The sequence below is a fragment of the Anopheles arabiensis genome, chromosome 3, assembly GCF_016920715.1.
Source record: "Anopheles arabiensis isolate DONGOLA chromosome 3, AaraD3, whole genome shotgun sequence".
In the NCBI taxonomy this organism is placed as follows: Eukaryota; Metazoa; Arthropoda; class Insecta; order Diptera; family Culicidae; genus Anopheles; species Anopheles arabiensis.
In genome coordinates this window covers 30,536,874-30,552,045 of record NC_053518.1, presented here as the reverse complement: position 1 = coordinate 30,552,045, position 15,172 = coordinate 30,536,874, and the positions used below count along the sequence as shown (strand labels likewise).

Sequence of the window (15,172 nt, the reverse complement as noted above, 5' to 3'; positions counted from 1 at the left end):
GGAAAACGTTCTGCGCCATTGGGTTGAGAAGTTTATGAGCATTCAATAGGTGGATTTGCTTCCTAGCCATTCGTTTTCATTACCGTTCAAGTGAGAATATCCTTTGGAATCTTTTAATAGTTCACCGTATATGCTACCGGGCACAGTACTGGAGTGATTCAGTTTGGATTTAGTGTCATATCTCGCGAACGATCAGATATCTTTCAGCACCGTTTGCTTATTTTTATGAAGTCGTCTGCAATTGACTGGTTTTTGGGATAAAACTTGTGCTTGTGAACCTGTTGTGGGTTCGAGTATGATAGCATCAAGTCATCGGCTTATTCCACATCCACTAAGCTAGCAGTGCTCTTGCTTGGTGACAAATAATAACTTAATTTATAAAAATAATCCCATAAAACTGATCATAAAGAATAACTGCAGTTGGAATTTGTGCAGCCGTCGGCAGAGTCTGATTATTTCTACGAATCATTCCAGCGAAGGCCGGCCACATGACCGGAACATCTAGTCACTGGAATTCATCCTCCCAGCAGTCTGGCCTTCATCCCATCGTCTCGGGACATTCCACCGTGTAACTAAACGAAAGTTGGGTCTGATCTTTTCGTTCTCGGTATGCAAGAATTAGCAAGCAATGCACTCTACTGCACTCGCACAAACACGCACTAGACGAGACAAACAACCCGTGCAAGTTTTTTCTTCTTCCAGCGCGCGAGACTGTTTGCATTCCGAGCCGTACGGCCGATAGAGCCCGCCGGTACAGCCCTGTCAGCCCTGTCACAGATAGCCAGTGCGACGTTCGAGTGACAAAGTCGTCGCGGTGGTGTCGTTGGCCACGGCGCACGTGAGGCACGAGATATGAACCTCCATTAAATATTAATTAGCCTTTTCATAACCGGTGCTTAGGAGCGGTGGGCGCCTTTAGCATTGGAATATGTTCTGGTCTAGGTAGGTCTGGTAGCTGCGCACCATCCTACGCGGCCTCATGGAGAGATAGAGAGAGAGTGAAAAAGAGCGAGGCATTCGACATTCGACATCGACATTAGTTAAGTTCCACATCTCAATCCACCGCCATAAACCGGGTGCTGTGTGCGCGCCAGGTACCAGTAGGCGACGAAATTCAAACTAGTACAGACACCATCACAGTCACCCCGGGTTCGAGTTATTGCAGCAGGCGATGAAATAGTTCCAACCGAGCGGCAGGTATCCAAATGTTCACTGATACGGCGTCAATGGTTGCCAGTGCTTCAAACACCTGCTCCGGTCCGAGGATCGTAGAGGTCGGTTAAGATTGCATAAATTATATGGTAGGAATTTTATGGACCACGGTCAACACCGCGGTGAGGGTTCTTTTGGGTCAGACCACCGACAGCAAGCATTTCCATTCCCAACGAGTTCGCGAAACACCGCATGATCTTCTTTACGATCATCCAACCATTTTTTTCCCAGAAAATTTGAAGGGGTTAGGGTCATCTTTTGTCTAGTAAAATACGTTGAAACCTGCACCCCGTCAAACGGGTGTGTGAGTGCAATAAATTAGCTAATGGTGTGGCATCCGTGCTACGGATTTCGGTGGTAAAATGATAAAGATTCAGTAGTTAGGTTTATACCACCACCACCGTGGATTATCATCGGCTGATCATCTTGCTGATCAGTTCGATTTGCTATCCTGCTAACCGTTTGGTGGAATATTAACCTTTTTTGTGTTGCTCCTCCAGCGTGTCTAAATGACTGTGGGTCTGGAATGTGAAAGAAAACATTTAAAACGTTCAATTCACCGGAGAACAGGTTCCGTGCGGGTTAAGAAAATTCAAATCCCGATTGAGCCTGTTGAGTTTTGCGCGCAAAAAACACTCAGCTTGGACCTCTTTCCAAAGTCGTCATTATCTAAGATAGTCCTCATTTTTTTCGATCACCTCTGCTGCTGGGAATGGAAAGAAGGAGAAGCCTTACCCGATCGATTTCAATTTGTGGTGCAATTTATGAGCTAGCTCGCAGCTAAAGCAGTGCCTAAGATTTGCACACTCCGCGCACACTCTTGGGCGTAGAGTTAATGCGCGTGATTTGAATTCAATTACGCGCGGAACTCCACAAGCAGTGGACAAGTTCGTTGCTCTGGAAGGAAGTGACACCTTTATGATGATTGGTAATCGAAAACACGTTTCCGCGGACGAGGGATCACAGATATTGGAGATGACGGTAGAGATATTGGTTATTGGAGGAGAACTGGGGGAATTTTGCTGTCTAGAAGTACTGTGCCCGGCACGCAAGACGGCAAGTGGCCACTCATTATCGTACAACTTCAACTTCCTTAGGGCCGTTATTCATCGTTCGTGATCGTGTTATGAGATGTCTGTCATTGGGTCACTGTTGATTTCTTCCTCATTCGGGGAGAAGTAACCAGTTCCGTACATAGCAGTTGCACACCTACCTGTGTAAAGTGATGTCCCTGCGTCAGCACACTGAACGCGCCGAGTCCCTTCGAGCCGGAAGTACTTCCCGCACCTCGTCGATGATCGTACGGCAGCTGGCCGGGACGTTCGGCGCCCGGGTGTATGATTGCGGAAGCCGGTCCATCTCCACCCATCAGTTGGCTGTGCTCGATGATGATCTCTTCCCGCTGCATCTTGCCCGCCAACTCTTCCTGCTGGGCTAGCAACTGCTTCTCGGAAAGTATCACACCCGGTTCGTGCCCCGCCCGAGGTTCGTGGCGGTTCACCGTGTTGGTCGGCGGTTTCTTCCCGGTTCCGTCTCCTGACTTCTTGTTGTTCGGTTGACCGTTGGACGCTGGGCACGGTGGACGCTCCCGCTGATTGTAGTGTGGTAGCTGATGCTTTGCGCGTGTCGTCGCCGGCCGGTTGCTCGCTGGCTGCTGCTCCTCGTACGGTGGGACGGCCACCCGCGGTCCCAGGTCCGGATGGAGCGGCGGGGAGATCAGTATGTTGTACTGATTTTTCGTAAAGTTCAGGCTGTAGTTCACGTTGTAGCGCTGCAGGTCGACGACACTGTTGGTGTTCTTGGGCTCACCGGGCACGCTGGTACGCTGGTACGGGTCGCGCACGTTATTGCACAGCTCATGCTGCCGTGCGTCGTCGTAAATCAGTGCCCGTGCCTGCTGCTGGGGTCTGTGGCTGCCACCGCCGTGGTGGTGGTAGTTCCCACTCGGCGTAATGTTGTTCTTGAGGATACCACCGATCGGGGCCCTTGATGAACGTTCCGGCTCCGTGCCGTAACCACCGTACAGGGCGACTCGGTTACGTTCACTGCGGTAGTCGTAGTTGTTCAGCCGCTCGCTTACCGAGCGGGCCGTGATCGGGTCGGCACCTACTGCACTGCTGCTGGACCGGTGCGCTGCCCGGGCCGGCTGCTGCTGGTACGCCGGGTGGTGATGGTAGTGATGGTAGTCGGCGGCGTAGTAACCCGTTTGCGAGGACGGGTTCGATCCGGGATCGTAGCGTAACAAATTCGGACCGTAGCGGGCACTGGCAAACGTGCTGTCGTACGCCGGTTCGTTCAGGTGATGGTGACCGTACTGCTGCGGATAGTGATCGACCGGCTTCGGTAGGTGCGGCAGTTGATCGTGCGGCTGCAGGTGCGATATCTGGTGCAATTGGGAGCAAAGAGAGAAATGGAAATACATTAGACACGCGGATAGAGACAGATAGCAATAGGTGGAAGGAATAAGATGCAGATTATACAACATGGGCTGATACACTATAAAGCACTTAGCATCAGACATCGGAGCTTTCTCGAGAGATCAGGCCCCAGTTTTTAGCCGCTGAAAGTTGCCTCCGGAAATTGCAATCTCCGAATACGAATGCATTACATTCGCTTGCCTCTTCCCAGACATTAATTCCAACAAAAGCGCAAATGCTACGGAGTAGGAAAATCGCTTTCTAACCTGTCACTTTGCGGCATCCGTCACTGTCACTGGGAAGCAAGAAGGTCAAAGCCCGATGTCACAGATCACGCGACCCCACACTCTCTGGGAGATGTCGAGACGAATTTCGGGAGACAAATTACGTATTAAGTTATCAAAATTTCCAACTTCAACCACACAAAATCGGTGGCGCGCTACAACAATGGTGACAAATGTCGGGATGCTTTTTCCGAAATGTAGGTCATCCCCTCCGTTTCCCATCCACGTCTTTTGGGGAGACATGGCAATGGAGTTTTGAAGGATTACGACCTGACCCGAGTCTGTCTGGGTGGAGAATGTGGTTAGCCAGAAATGGGGAGTGTTCGTGTCGAGTTCTGTTCGGGCCATTGCCGGAGACCGGGGGCGATAAACAGTAGCGACCAGAGACGGACGTACAACAGATCGCAATAAAGTGTATGTATGTGTGATAAATTTCGATTGCAACTGAAACCGACGTCATACCCAACGCGCCGGCAGCAACTCCAGCATTTACATCGGCGGCGGACATTAGCAACGAAGCAACATGGTTCTGTGTCTCCCTGTCGGTCGTATTGCTTGTATCATGTGATCGTGCGCGGGGTGTACCTTTTGCGAGTCATTGCTGTTCTGAGTGGTCCTGTTGTCTATTGTCCTTCCCTACACCCACAGGCCTTGTGTTCTCCCGGGTGCTCCGGATTGTTATGTTCGTAATGTAACACTATACCCTTTGGCATCGCTCACGGTATCTCCCTCTCTCTCTCTATCTCACGGAGCGGGGCTGTCAAACTGCACCCGACACATGAACATGCCTTTCATGGTGTGATTTATGCTCGAATGGGTTTCCGTCCTCTAGCGTCAAGTGTTTTGTCGCTGGCGTGTGACAGGCGGCCAGGAGGCAAGCAACACGGTGCGCGCTCTGCTGCAGATTGCAGATCGCAAACAAATCGTTCCTAAGGCGTCCAGTGTGACAAGTGCGCTCTTTAATCAATTGTGTGTCTCCTTTTTGCCTCCACGCGGACGGGATGGGGGAAGCGGATGGCTGTGTGTGAAATTGGATACGAAGGACCAAACCGACCAAGGATGGTTTTATTGGACACCGCCGGAAAATATGGCTCACCCGCTGCCCTCCCCGTGGGCAGATGGGTTCATTCCGTTGGCATTTTATGATGATGATGATGAGCAAGAAGGATGATGCGAATAATCGCATTATCCTCTTGCGGAGTGTCATAATTCGGTACGAATGGGTGGTTTTGTAAGGCCCTGGGTGCATGGTGCAGCATACGCAGGGGAATAAAAATAGTTTTATGAAGATTTGACGTGGATAAATGCAACCCAAATAGAGTTGTAACTGGAGAAACAATGTGGAACGTAAAGCAATCCAGAATGTAATTGGATCAAAGAGATAGTTCGTAAGATCTTGGTATAATTGAGGGTAAAACTGTCAATAGTGATACAATTAACTATGATTTAGATATTTATAAAAGCTTTTAAAGTGTTTAGAATAAATTGAAATACATATTCCTGTTGAATGTCGTCCCCAAACTTTATAAAATAGTGAATTACTGGTCTTCCACTCTACTGGACGTCAAGAGATGTCGGGTTTGGATTGAATATCTTGATTATTTATAGAATTGTAAACTTTTCTTTGGTCCTTCAATATTGGGAGAAATGTGATCGATCAAATTACGACCACAGCTCCACAAGAAGTTCTTAGACGTCTTGTTCTTGTCTAACTTCCATCTTCATTCTATCTCCACTTTGAACTCCAAAACGTTTGAATTGACAAACAAGAAAACAAAAATGCGTCCCCTTCGCCACCAACCAAAGGCAAGCAAACCAATTGAAACGAATTAAATCTTTCGATCGAAATGGGTGCAGACACAGGCCGAAACCGGGCAGTGGCGGCTAATGCACCATAACAAAGTGATTGTGATGTCTTTCTTCTGTGAGACTTTGTCCATCTGCTGGTGGCATTATAGAGGTTGTTTTGGTCAGGGCAGTTTGGTCGCTTGTTGGGACGCTGTGAGTGAAGAATTTATTGAACGCAACGGAAGCAGTGATGTAATGATCCGTTGTTTTATTGTCAAATTTGAGCACCAAATATCATGGATGAGTCATTTTGGAGTAGGAATGCGTTTTTTTGGGAAATATGTTCTTGCATTTAAGGAATAAGTCTCGCCCATCAATCTAGAGGTCAATGCCACGAGTTAAGAAATGTGAGACAAGCGAATGTCAGTGTCATATTTGATTGCTGCAAGAGCGAAATTGATACGTAAACACATTGAAAGAAGGGTCACAAGAAACTCAAACATCACAACCATCAAGACATTCAAGTTTCTTTCCACAAAAAGACGCAAGCACACACAACAAGAGATTACATGCAAGCGTGCTCAATGAGCATGAGCTCCACATCAAAACCCAACTCGACACAACTTCCCAACATTCCGGACACGCCAAACACAGCCACAACACGATCGGAAAACATACCCGATGCCCCACGAGTCGGCGATGCATCGAAAGGAAATTAAAATGATATGCATAAAACAGTCCCCCAACATACACACACACACCCTTCAATCCCTGGGACGGTTTCGATTGTTGCCCCAGTTCACCATTCCTCACTCTTCCCCTTTAATAAAGGTCCATGGTGTGGTCTGTAGGTATTCGGAACTCCAAACGGCACACCTTTTCCAGACCCGATTCGGTATGTTTTGGGGCCCTGGATGCCGGCGTTTGCTTTGAAGGGTGTTTCGGCTTGGTACGGGGCTATAATTTTGACGGTTCGGTGTGCTGAAGTTGAGTCCCCCAGGTTCCCCCAGTGTGCGGGTGAGGGTGAGTTATTCATATTGTACCGGTTTGGTGCAGCCGCTGCAGCCGCATTTGGCTATGATGATGGGATGAACATTTCGTTTCGTCTCCAGCTCCGGCAGGGGTAAAATTAGAATTGAGGGATCCTTGCGCCGTCCCCAACAAAAAACCAAAAAGCTGGGTGGGTGTCTATTATTGATGGGGACGGGGGGGGGGGCACACCACAACCTGGTTTGGCCACAATCTTTATGTCCATCCGGGGGAAGAATTTCTGCTTAATCAGAGTGACTTATTTATGGAGCGACTCGAACGGGAGGGGGGGGGAGACCCCCTTTGTCTCTGAGGGCGTGTGTGTCGGCACGATGTGACCTTCGTGTGATTTTAATTTTGAGCAGTTCTCCGCTCACGAAAGAGGGGGAAGACACTCAGGCTGTCGAGAGCGGAATCGGAATTAGTAATTTATTTGTTCCGTCGAATTTGGTCGTGGTGGTGGTTGTTTCGTTTGCATAGATAAAGCATTGAACAATGATGACCAGACACAAACCCTTTTTCAGGTGTGTTTTGTGCGCAATGGAAGGGAAAAAAAACCTCCTCTTTTGCCGCACCAATAGGGCGACAGTGGACATGGACAGTGAGTCGGAACGAAACATAAATCGAACTTTTCGTTGTCGATGCAAACTAAGGCAGCCCTTTTTTTTTTGGGGGGGGGGGCGTCTATGCGTGCGTATGAGAAATCGTTTTTCAATCGGTTGTTGTAGTGTGGCCCCGCGGTTCGAAACAATAATTTAGACATTATGAAACGCTTGGCGTTGAAATATTGTTGCACTTTGTGGGGTGGGCTTTGCCGCTTTTCGATATTGCTTTTTTATGCGCCTGGCAAATCGATCGTGTTCGATCGTGTGACATTAAAAAAATAATAATGGGGAGCCGCTAGTTTCGTAATAGTTTTCTGCTCAAATAATCTCTCAAATGTGTGAACGTGTGCAAAGACGATTATGCTTGAACGGCTTCACCACATGGCGGCATTTGTTTGAAGCAATTGTGATTGCGGCAGTATTGTGCAGGTGACATGGATGGAGCAAACTTACTCAAACGCGTGCAACGCTTCTCAACTGTAGATGGGACAAGTCATTACGAAATTAAACGAATAGTGTCAACCTACTCGAAGGAATTTTAAAACAACTTTCAAAAAATGAGAACGCATCGACATTCTGTCCCTTGAACTCTCGTCTCTGCGTGGTGTGGTGAGTGTGAAGTCTGTCTGGAAAAAATGCCATAAAATAACCATTTCCTTTCGGTTGGTAATTCGTTCGGTTATTTTAACTCAATCTCACACACACGCACACACATGCCAGTGGAATTGGAAGTGAAAATGGAGTGCAAAAACTACTGCAACGAGCGACGAAAATGTGAAGAAAAGATGAACTATAGAAGGCATTTTTAGTATTTACTTTCCAAAAAAAAAAAATGAACAAGAGGGTTGAGAACCTGCCCAAAAGCAACGATCGAGCGCAGTCGGGGAACAAAGAATTGAAAGGCACGACACACCACACAAAAAAAAACACCACTGAGGTCCACTATTCTCCTTTGGCGCCCCTATATTTGCTTCCAGTCATCAGCATGGTAACCTTCTTCTTCTTCTTCTTTTGGACAGCGAAACAGCAAAGCTGAAAAGTAACACCACCACTCGGAGGGGTTGTGCCGTACCCGAAGGCGTCAAAGCAAGTGAAAACTAAACGACTTCTAAGCGTCATAAATCTCGCCTTGATTTATGACCTCTCCGTATTTCTCGGGGTGCCGGCGCGATGCGTTGTGAGATAAAATGCACCAAGCACATAGAAGCAGACTAGTGGGGTGTATGTGACGCTCTTCCCACCATGGCACAAGGGAGCAATCGTAATCAGGACAGGTTTCGTCTGACTCCGAACTGGAGCAAAATGCAGCTCTCCGCGCACCATAAATGTCCACCGCAGCAGCAGCAGTGGTGGCAGCATGAGCATAAAATTGCCCAAAACATAATCGTTTCTAAATGGGAGGGTACGTTTGTAGCTGTGCGGGACTGATAGAGAGAGAGAGAGAGAGAGAGAGAGAGAGAGAGAGAGAGAGAGAGCGAGAGAGAGAGAGAGTGAAGAGAAGCTTCCGTATTGTTTGTGCAAACGGTTCATAATTTATACGCAAATTCTTCTCTCAACAGTGCCGAAACGAGATGCATCTGGAATGTTGTATTGCATCGCTTTTGTTCTTTTCTCATCATCCCTGTTGGAGGGTGTTCGGTCGTGAAGAACGTTCGTCCGGTTACGCATATTTAATCAGTCACAATCATTGCGGCTGCTTCTTTTTGCTTCTCTTGTTTCTTCCTCTCGTTCGATAATAAGGCGATTACTTAAGCACATAAATCACTATCATCGGCAACATGTTGGTTGTGTGTTTTGTGCTTATTATTATTATTTTGGTTTTCGTTTCTGGAGCACTTTAGATGGTTTCGGGGCATTTTCAGAAACAATACACCAATTTTCGGAATGGCAAAACATATTGATTACATTTTGCAGCCAATCAATCATGATAACGCTAGCGGAAAGAAAAGGGAGCAAATTACTATGATCTGTTTTCAATATTCCAGCATGTCAGATTGAAAACGGATGCACTTTTGATAGAATTGTTTTCCCGTAACGAACAACCATCGTCGATGGCTGGAGGATATTTTCAAGTGAAAAAAAAGCCATAATAGTGCATTGAATCTGGTGCATTCATGGTTAAAAGGATTGATGAATACATCCATTGAGAGATTGAGTAGAAATTTCCTATTGTTCAACCGTTGGAACGTATCGAAATCCTTTTGCCTGATGCAGCTCCAGCACACTTCCCAGAACTCTCGTAAAAGGATACATTACAAACTCATTCGGTTTGGGGGATGCATTCCGCTAATGAGTTAATCATCGTTTCAACAGTTTCCCATCGGCTCAAATCCACACAGCAAATGCAATCATAAGCCGATTCTGCCCAAAAACAACCATTTCGCTCGTCCCGAATCTAATTTCCGTTTTTTTGTGTTGTCTGTGGACCGCTAATTACAAAGCGAACCCCAACAATATTAGTGCGCCGCCGCACGAATGGACAACGATTTGCGATGAAGCCATTTGCAGCCATCTTTCGCCAGACGGACAAGTAGGACCTCCTACAATGGCGCGGAACGGCCGTCCCATCATTAGCTAAAAAAACGGGAAGCAAAATGATTATATTCTGCTCCCCGCTGCTGTTTGCCGCCACTTTGTGTTGTGTTGTTTGATGGGTTTGATGCCGGCAGGCGGTTTAATGGAGGGATCGAGTTGAGTAGCTGTGCCCATTGTGTTGAGTTCATTCGGTAGATGCTTTAGCATGATCTTAAGGATGTACTGTAATTCCCTGTAAAAGCAAGTAAATGATCAGGAAAGGCTTTCTTGAAGAGGTAAACTTTCAAGTTCACAGGAAGCAACCTTGCAGATAGAAAGCAAACCAAATAGCCTCTCAAAAGAAGTCCGACACCCGCACCGATCCCACAAGATCGGAAATGCAACTTCCTTTCCGGAGGCATCGGGACTTCAGCGAAACCCATCATTATCCTCGCCACTTCAACGACCGTTCGGCCTCGTTCGTGTTCCCGTCTTGGAATAATCTTGCCCCTCAGGAGGATAACGTTAACACACGCTTCCAATCGTGTTCCGGAAGCATCCACACAGACGCTACTGTTATTATTTTTAATTTGTATTTGGCTTGAATTTTGAACCTTTTTTTGTTCGTTGGCTTTTCTGCTTCTGGCCTTTAGGGCTCAATGGAATGTTTTGCTGGCGTAATCAAGAATCTTACAAAACAAAATGAAATAATATTTTGCATCGATATGCCAAGAAGCTGCGATTGTGTGTGCGTGTGTGTGTGATTCGTGCGTTGGATGAGACCGCTTCGATGACCCGTTTTTTGGTCGACATCGTAAAGGGATTGGGTGCGCCTGGAGGGCAATTTTATGTTTGATTATTTATCGACCGAAATGCCATGAGAAAATGGAACAAAAATATTGCTTTCATGTTCCAAAAAAATGCCTTCCCGTAACGTATAATTTACAAAATCGACAACAGTTTGTTTGCATTAAAATATGCGCAAAATATGCACAACAAAATGCGAGCGCGATATGATAGCATCAGGCCCGGTGGCTTGTTCTTTCTTGCGACGCACAAAACCAAACAGGAAAAGGTGTCTTTTGTAAGAGAATGATTCTATATGATTTACCCAACGGAGAGCGTCCCTCTTGTTAACAGCTGCTTCTTGTTAGCAGAGCAGAACAAATACCGCATGCCAATGTCTTAATTAATGTTGGCGTTCGGCGCGTGATCATAATGAAAACATTGACGACAACAGCAGCACCAAACAATGGCTGGTCTTTTTTTGTCGTTTGTTTTTCGTAAGTTTTCGCTCCCTTTTTTGGGGGGAGTGAGAGGGCGCACCGGAATTTCTAATCATCTCATCGGCCAGTTTCTGCATCTTTCGATGTGCCATTGTTTGGCTACATCTTTTTTTCTGTTTGCATGTTTTCCTTTTTGCCTTGACCTTTCCGGGCGTGTTACACTGAAATGGACAGTTGGCCGGAGTTGGCGAAACGGATGTGTCGGAAAACTTGCCGAACAAACCCATCATCCCATCAGCAAATCAGGAGCGTTTTTGTGTGTATGTGTGTCCCTTACTTTTTTTCTTTTCCACGTCGCCCGATTCAGTTGTCAATTTTTGTGCCCGTTTTTCCCCCATGGGCTCGATGGGCTGTGGTCGAGAAGCTCGAGCGCTTTTTTCCTCTCTTCTTCTGCATTACTTTACTCGTGTACCGCGGAGGACGCGGAAAACGCATTGACGCGGAAGCTCCACCAGTCGAGTTGATGCCGAGTTGATGGGAAAAAGTTTTCCGATCGATCACAAACGACTGCGAAGCGTGGAAGGGAGCGCCAGGTTTCGACCTCCCTTTTTCCCCCGATCCTTTTCCATTGAGAATGAAGACATTATATTTCGTGCAACTTTTTTTTGCTCTGTTGCCCTTTCGTCGAAATGTATTGAAAGGAATCCAGGGCCGAGTATGATGTTATTTCCATTGGGCCCATTTCACCTCGCTACTTGACATATCGGTCGACGCCTGCCCGCACGGTGGTCGGTCCAGGACTTCCGTTGCGGCACTGTTACGTGAACACCCAGGGCACGTGAACGTGTAACCGTATCGAGCGGGTGATGTTTATCGGACATTTATTAGGTTATCGTAGTTGTCGAGTGAAGTCCTTGCTTTATGCGCTCGCGGAGTACTTTTTTTTGGTGCTCGTTATGCACACCACTTCAACCGAAGCTTTGAAAGGATTGAGATTTCCGTCGGAACAGTCGGAAGCAATGGTCCGGACTTACCGGACCGCGGTCCATTTTCGAGTTTGGTGGAACTTTTTTCGATTGGGAAAAGTTTCCTTCAATCACGCCAAACCTCGTTTGTGTCCATGGGTGTTGAGGTAAAAGGGAAAGCACTCAGCACACGCTAGTGGTTAAAGTTTGTTTATCAAACCTTTCAGCAAATGGCATTAACATTTGACTTTGAGCTGGCGGTTGAGGTTGAAAACGAGGTAAGCTGGTGGGGTTAAGCGGTGACAAAAAGTGGAAAGGAACATTCCCGTTTGATAATATTGTTGGAGGGGCGTGGGCACTTTGCTCTTTAATGGTCATATTTTGTGGAACGAATAGTTTGTGTACATAGCATTTTGCAATTGACGAAGCTTGTTGATTGGTTCGAAAGTTTGTAAAGATCTTTGAAGTTGAAATTGTCGCCTGAATCTTCCTCTCTGTTAGGATTTTGATAATTTCTTGAAGACTGACATTGAGTGACAATAGATACTGAATTTCTCTGTAGAATTCAACACTTTTATCTGGTTTCAAGGTATAAAAAAAGTCAACATCAATGTCCATAAATTAATACCTGTTCGGTACTTGGCTACCTATTGTAACCATTTCTTCCGAACTGTCTAACTTCTTAGACATCCCTGTACTCTTTCTAGTCATTCAGGATCAATTGCAATCGTGTTGAAACGTACCGAGAAACCCTGTAAAAGCATCTTGAAAACGTCTGTTATCGTAAAAGATCAGAAATATGTGAAAAAGAAAATTTTTTAGCTTGGATTTTTCCCATTTTTTCCAAAGGAGCAGTTAGCGTGTCAATAAACGTTGATATATTGTATAACTCTGATAAGGAATAGAAAAAATGGCTTCAGAACTCACTGAGTCTGGTTGTCGCTGTTTCTAGTAGTTTATTGAAACACAATCTCCCAAAAAGAAATCCTAATGATCAGCTGCCATATCACATTTTAAAGCGGCTTTCGGTAAAGCAATCCAAATCTTCACCTTTCCCGCTGTCGGTATCTTTGAATCTTTCGTTTTCTTCCCAGGGACGAATGGTTTTTATGGCTTCAGGAACGGCTTTTTTGGTTTTGAGATGCCGAAGGTAACCTGTTCAGGTGTTTGGTATCAAATTTCTTACAAAGTCTTCACAATTTAACCCCCAAAAACAAATGCACGTGAAGGTTGGCAGAAGATGAGACACTTCTCAGAAAGACACAGAGCCTGTTTTATCGGTGTGAATGTATCAGGCAAGAGAATAATCATCTCAAGCTGTCAATAATTTGTCTCATTGAAAATCAATGAATCAATTATAGCAAAATCCCCCCTCCTCGACGCCACGGGTAGTGTAATGTCGGGAATGTTGACGAAGAACACATTCCAACAGACCATCGTGTACCACATTCAGTGAAGGCCACGAAGCGATTGACATTGCGAGCGATGGCGTTGGGAGTTGGTTTGCGGTTAGCAGACCCACCAGACACGCGCCCAGCCATCGCCCTAGCCCGAAACGACATGACCGAGACAAGTGTAACCGGCGCGGTGTCTGTGTCTGACTACACGTGTCGCTGTGGCCTGGTCGTGTGAGAAGCACCGCCACGTACGTGACGTGGTTTTGTTTATGTGCTCCGCGACTTGGTTGGTCGCCTGGAATCAGCTGTGATTGATTGGAGGAAAAATTCTATTCTTCGCTGAATGGAACGAACATCAACTTTGGGGACAAAGAGAAGCTCCCTCCGGCTGTGCACGGAGCAGCTTGCTGTACATCAGGAGGATGATAGAAGGAGCGGGAGGGGAATTGTTTTCTTTGTTGCGTACGCGAACAGAATGAAATGGGGCGAGCGCTCCATAGCGAACGCACCATAGCGAAGGACGAAGGGCGCCTTTTTATGATCGCTCTCCCCATCGTCATGGACAATCAGAATTGGCTGCGCTGTTGTGGTTGTGCTGTTCCCTTCTTAGGAAAATTTCATTAGATACTTTTCCCGCGCTTGACCTTGCCAACGACCTCTCACGCTTTTGCGAATTCACAAGCCAGAAAAAAAGGAAAAAAACCAAAATTGTTTGTCGCTTCAAATTGATTTTTTATGCCTCGATGATTAGCTTCTTCCGTTTTGCACCGTGCCAAACGCCGTGCCTGCCGGGAGTTGTTCAATAAAATTGGAAACCTCCCAAACCGGGGGCCAAACTCATTTTGGCAGAAAAGTGTTGCCGAATTTCCGCTCTTTTTCTCTCTCTCGCTCTCTCTCGTTCGAATAAGGAAACCGCTAACACACTCTCTATTCTGCTTCCCTGTTTTGATTGATGGCATCGATTACACAAAACGCGACGACCGTGCGCCGCGTTGTTCCCCGGTTGAAGCGGCGGCGGCCATTGTCCATCAGACCGACAGTGGCAAAGCAAGACAAAGGGAAAGCGAACCTAAATTGCATCATTATCTTCATTACGGTTCATAATTCACGCCATATCGCGGGCGTGATGGAAGCGACGAATTTCCACGCGGTGGAAAAAGTGGAGCCAGCGAAGCGGAAGAAAGAAGCCACCATTCTCTATTCTTTGTGGGAGATTTTGTGTTATCATCTTCATCTGCCCCCCGAAGGCTAGGATTATTCCATTGTGGTTCCCACACACACACACATGTGCGCGTGTGTTTTCGGGGTTTTCGTTGGATCCTTGGACGTTCGTTCGGGATTGTTTATGTGTCGGCCGAACTTCTTTTTGTGCTGTGTTCTCCCAGGGCAGGAAAGAAATGTCCATCAAAGCAGAAAATTGGAATTCAATGAGCGGTCGTTGGGTCTGCTGATGCCTGCCAATGTCAGGACAATGGACAGAAATACAATCAACAAGCGTTGCCAAATGTAGCGTGTGTGTAGTGTGTGTTGCGGTGGGGGGAAGTGGAGCAATCACATTAATTATATCAATCCAGAAAGGAGCACAAAGAAGTTTGGTGATCTAAATGTTCTGTCCTGATTGTTTTCTGATTAGTACAGTAGTATTTTGAATAGAATTATGGTCCTTCGAACCAGATTAAAGTATAAGTGGACATATAAAACCGATTAATGCTATTATTTTGCACGTTTAAAGCTC

General features: G+C 46.5%; 1 protein-coding gene across 1 annotated transcript in view; it reads right to left on the bottom strand.

The window, feature by feature from the left end:
* The window catches only part of LOC120900285, a 100,238-nt gene that overhangs the window by 8,992 nt on the left and 76,074 nt on the right, over positions 1–15,172 (bottom strand). Inside the window, exon 3 of the mRNA XM_040307078.1 lies at positions 2,426–3,595. Within this exon, the coding sequence (XP_040163012.1) occupies positions 2,426–3,595 (1,170 nt within the window). The remainder of the gene's footprint in view (positions 1–2,425; positions 3,596–15,172) is intronic.